This window comes from Arachis hypogaea, chromosome 10 (genome assembly GCF_003086295.3).
Source record: "Arachis hypogaea cultivar Tifrunner chromosome 10, arahy.Tifrunner.gnm2.J5K5, whole genome shotgun sequence".
Classification (NCBI taxonomy): Eukaryota; Viridiplantae; Streptophyta; class Magnoliopsida; order Fabales; family Fabaceae; genus Arachis; species Arachis hypogaea.
Genome location: NC_092045.1, coordinates 37,454,602 through 37,457,983, shown reverse-complemented (window position 1 = coordinate 37,457,983; position 3,382 = coordinate 37,454,602). Strand labels below are relative to the sequence as shown.

Below are 3,382 nucleotides of genomic sequence, written 5' to 3'. Positions count from 1 at the left end.
GCCTAAGAAAGATAAGGCGGCTCCCCTAATAAGATAAGATAAGATAACTAACTTATCTTAAGGAAGGTCACTCCACACTACTATAAATACACTGGAGCACCCAGGTATAACTCATACTCTGATTCTACGAAAAACCTGCCTAAAGCACGTGCTAACTTAAGCATCAGAGTCTCTTGCAGGTACCACCACCCTCCGGTGATCAAGGATCAGTAGCTTTACCAGATCCAACAAGTCGGTAACGACAGCTCTGACCACCGTAGCAGATCTCATCCGGGATCGACCTTTAGTTTCAGGTAACCCTCGGAACACTAACCATGTGCTTGTGGCGTGAAGGTGTCAAGTGAAAAGTTTGAGACTGAGCGGTTAAAGTCGTGATCCAAAGAAAAAAGAGTGTGCTTAAGAACTCTGGACACCTTTATCTGGGGATTCTAGCAAAGCTGAATCACAATCTGAAAAGGTTCACCCAGGTAAAGTGTCTGTGGCATTTACGTATCCGGTGGTAATACTTGAAAACAAAGCGCTTAAGGCCACGACCAATACTCTGAAAGCTGTGTTCAAGAATAAAAAAGAACTTAACTAGGAGAATCAATAATATCATCTGGATTCTAATTTCATAAAGATGCCAACCATTCTAAGTTTCAATGAATAGTGAGATGCCAAAACTATTCAGAAGCAAAAAGCTACTAAGTCTCGCTCATCTAATTGTAACTAAGCTTCATTGGAAACTTAAAAATTTACTGAATCTTAATTTTCTTTTCATTCTACTGTGTTTTTAGTTTCTTGGGAACAAGCAACAGTTTAAGTTTGGTGTTGTGATGAGCGGATATTTTATACGCTTTTTGGCATCATTTTCATATAGTTTTTAGCATGTTTTGTTTAGTTTTTATTAAGTTTTTATAGGTTTTAGTGTTAAATTCACATTTTTGGATTCTACTTTGAGTTTTTGTGTTTTTGTACAATTTTAGGTAATTTCTGACTGAAATTGAGGAGTTGGAGCAGAAGTCTGATTCAGGGATAGAGAAAGCACTGTAGATGCTATCTAGATCTGACCTCCTTGCACTAGAAAGAGCTTTTTTGGAGTTACCAAAGTCCAAATGGAGCGTTCTCAACGACTATGAAAAGTTGACTTTCAGAGCTTTCCAGCAATGTATAATAGTTTATACTTTGCTTCGGATTTAAAGGCCCAAAATTGGTGTCCAATGCCAGCTTTCTGCTCCCTTCCAAGAGCAGAACCCAGTGTCCAAACGCCCAGAGAGGACCCCCTAACTAGTGTTCAACGCCCTAGAGGCCTCTAAGCATGTGGATCTCATCAAAGCTCAGTCCAAACACTCACCAAGTGGGCCCCAAAAGTGGATTTTAGCACTAAAAAGACTTTTTACCCTTACTAGTCATTTGTTTAGTATTTAAGGGATTAGATTTATGTTATTGAAAAAACCTTTTGATCACCTTCAGCAACGTTACATGTTTTTACCATTGTATTTCCTTTCAGTATGAGTTTCTAAACCTCTTAGGTTGAGGGGAGGAGCTCTGCTGAGTCCTATGAATTAATAAAAGTATTATTGTTTCTCTTCGATCTGTGTTTGATTTAATTCTAAGATGTATACTCGCTCTTCAACATGGTGAATAGGATGATCAGTGACAATCAGCTCTATCATCATACTAAGATGAAGGTGCCTGACAAACACCCGCGTCTACTTGGGTTTGTGTTAACACGTGAGTGGAAAGCACGAACCGCTAACTATATTTATACATCTCTCAAACTACTAATCCATGACTTTGTTAGGGACTTCACGAGACACCAGTTCAGCCAATTTCCGGGGAGATTAAGGTCTCTATGGCAGAGGCTAGAATCCAAAAAAGAAGCATTCTCTGATCCGGAATATTCGACCTTGTCTGTAGTGTTTTGAGTAGGATCGCCAAGAGAATGAACTGTTAGAGCTTCACCCTCCATCAGATTGGATGACCACGGCCAATGGAGTTTGATCTGGAGCAGAGGATATTGATGACCACGGCCCATGGCATTGATCACATACAGCCCGCCATTGAAGAAATCATTCACAAGCAAGGAAGACAGTAATACCAGAGTTAATTCAGAAAGACAAAGTAACTCCAATCCTTAACCATATTCCTATTACTGATTCCATTTAATTTACAAAGTATTAGCACCCTGTTATATTAGACCTCCTTCACTCTATCAAACATTCAAACCAACAACCTTCTAATCTGCCTGACTAAGACCTACAAGATAACCATATCTTGCTTCAAACCACAATCCTCATGGGATCGACCCTGACTCACTCAGGTATTACTTAGACGACTCAGTGCACTTGCTGGTACAGTTGTACGGAGTGTGGGGATTCGTGCACCAGCTAGACAAGGACTTGGCCAAGATATCGGACAATCAAAGGAAAAGCAAGAGGGATAAAGATGGAGGTTGGCAAGAACGTCCTTAACAAACTTCTGAACGACACACACACATGATTGATGGAGGGTTTGTTAGAGGAGGAATCTCAAAATCCTCACGAAAAATGCATCTAAAAGAAGTGTACCAAGTTGGAGAAGTTAACAGAACTCCTAATTTAACAACTATCTTGTTCACTAAAGAAGATGCTCAAGGAGTGACACCTAGCCATGACGACCCAATGGTACTAACAATGATCCTCACCAATGCAAATCTCCATCGAACTCTAGTGGATCAAGGGAGTTCGGTGGACATACTGTTTAAGCCCCCCTTTGACAAACTCGGGCTAGAAAAAAAGGATCTGAAGGCATACCCAAATGAACTCTTTGTGCTGGGGGACATGCCGATTCAACCTCTCGGATTTATCTCCCTATACACCACCTTTGAAAAGGGCACGAAGTCAAGGATATTAAATGTCGACTACATTGTAGTCGATGTTATGTCAGCTTACAATGCCCTAATAAGTCAGACCACTTTAAGTCGTCTAGCAATAGTTCTCTCTATACCTTACTTGGGTATGAAGTTTTCCACTACAGAAGGAATCACTACCATAAAGGGAGATCAAAAGCTGGCACGAAAGTGTTACAACAAAAGCCTTAATCTAAAAGGCAACCTGACCGGAAAAGAAGTCAACACTATCGAACTCAATGGTGTTCAAACTTGGGAAGAACTATGCCGCTAACCTGGAGGGAAGGTAGAAGAAGTACAAATCAGAGATCTTGCTAAAAAGATAACGATTATAGGGGCCAATCTAGAGGATGGTCTGAAAGCACAGCTCGTTGACTTCCTACAAAAAAACTCTGACCTCTTCATCTGGAAAGCCTCTAACGTGCCTAGTATAGATCTCGGCTTGATGTCTTACAAACTTGCCATCTACCTGGGTTCTAGACCTGTTCAGCAAAAGTGTCTGAAACTCGGGCA

General features: G+C 40.7%; 1 protein-coding gene across 1 annotated transcript; it reads left to right on the top strand.

The window, feature by feature from the left end:
• Nucleotides 1-2,528: 2,528 nt before the first annotated feature.
• LOC140175637 (uncharacterized) lies at nt 2,529-3,143 on the top strand. Its single transcript, XM_072204164.1, has one exon. It carries the CDS (start codon nt 2,529-2,531, stop codon nt 3,141-3,143), a length of 615 nt encoding a protein of 204 aa, XP_072060265.1.
• The last annotated feature ends 239 nt before the right edge of the window (nt 3,144-3,382 follow it).

Bases quoted from the DNA above. Each gene is read 5' to 3' on its own strand.
- LOC140175637 (XM_072204164.1), top strand. From the start codon at position 2,529: ATGCATCTAAAAGAAGTGTACCAAGTTGGAGAAGTTAACAGAACTCCT.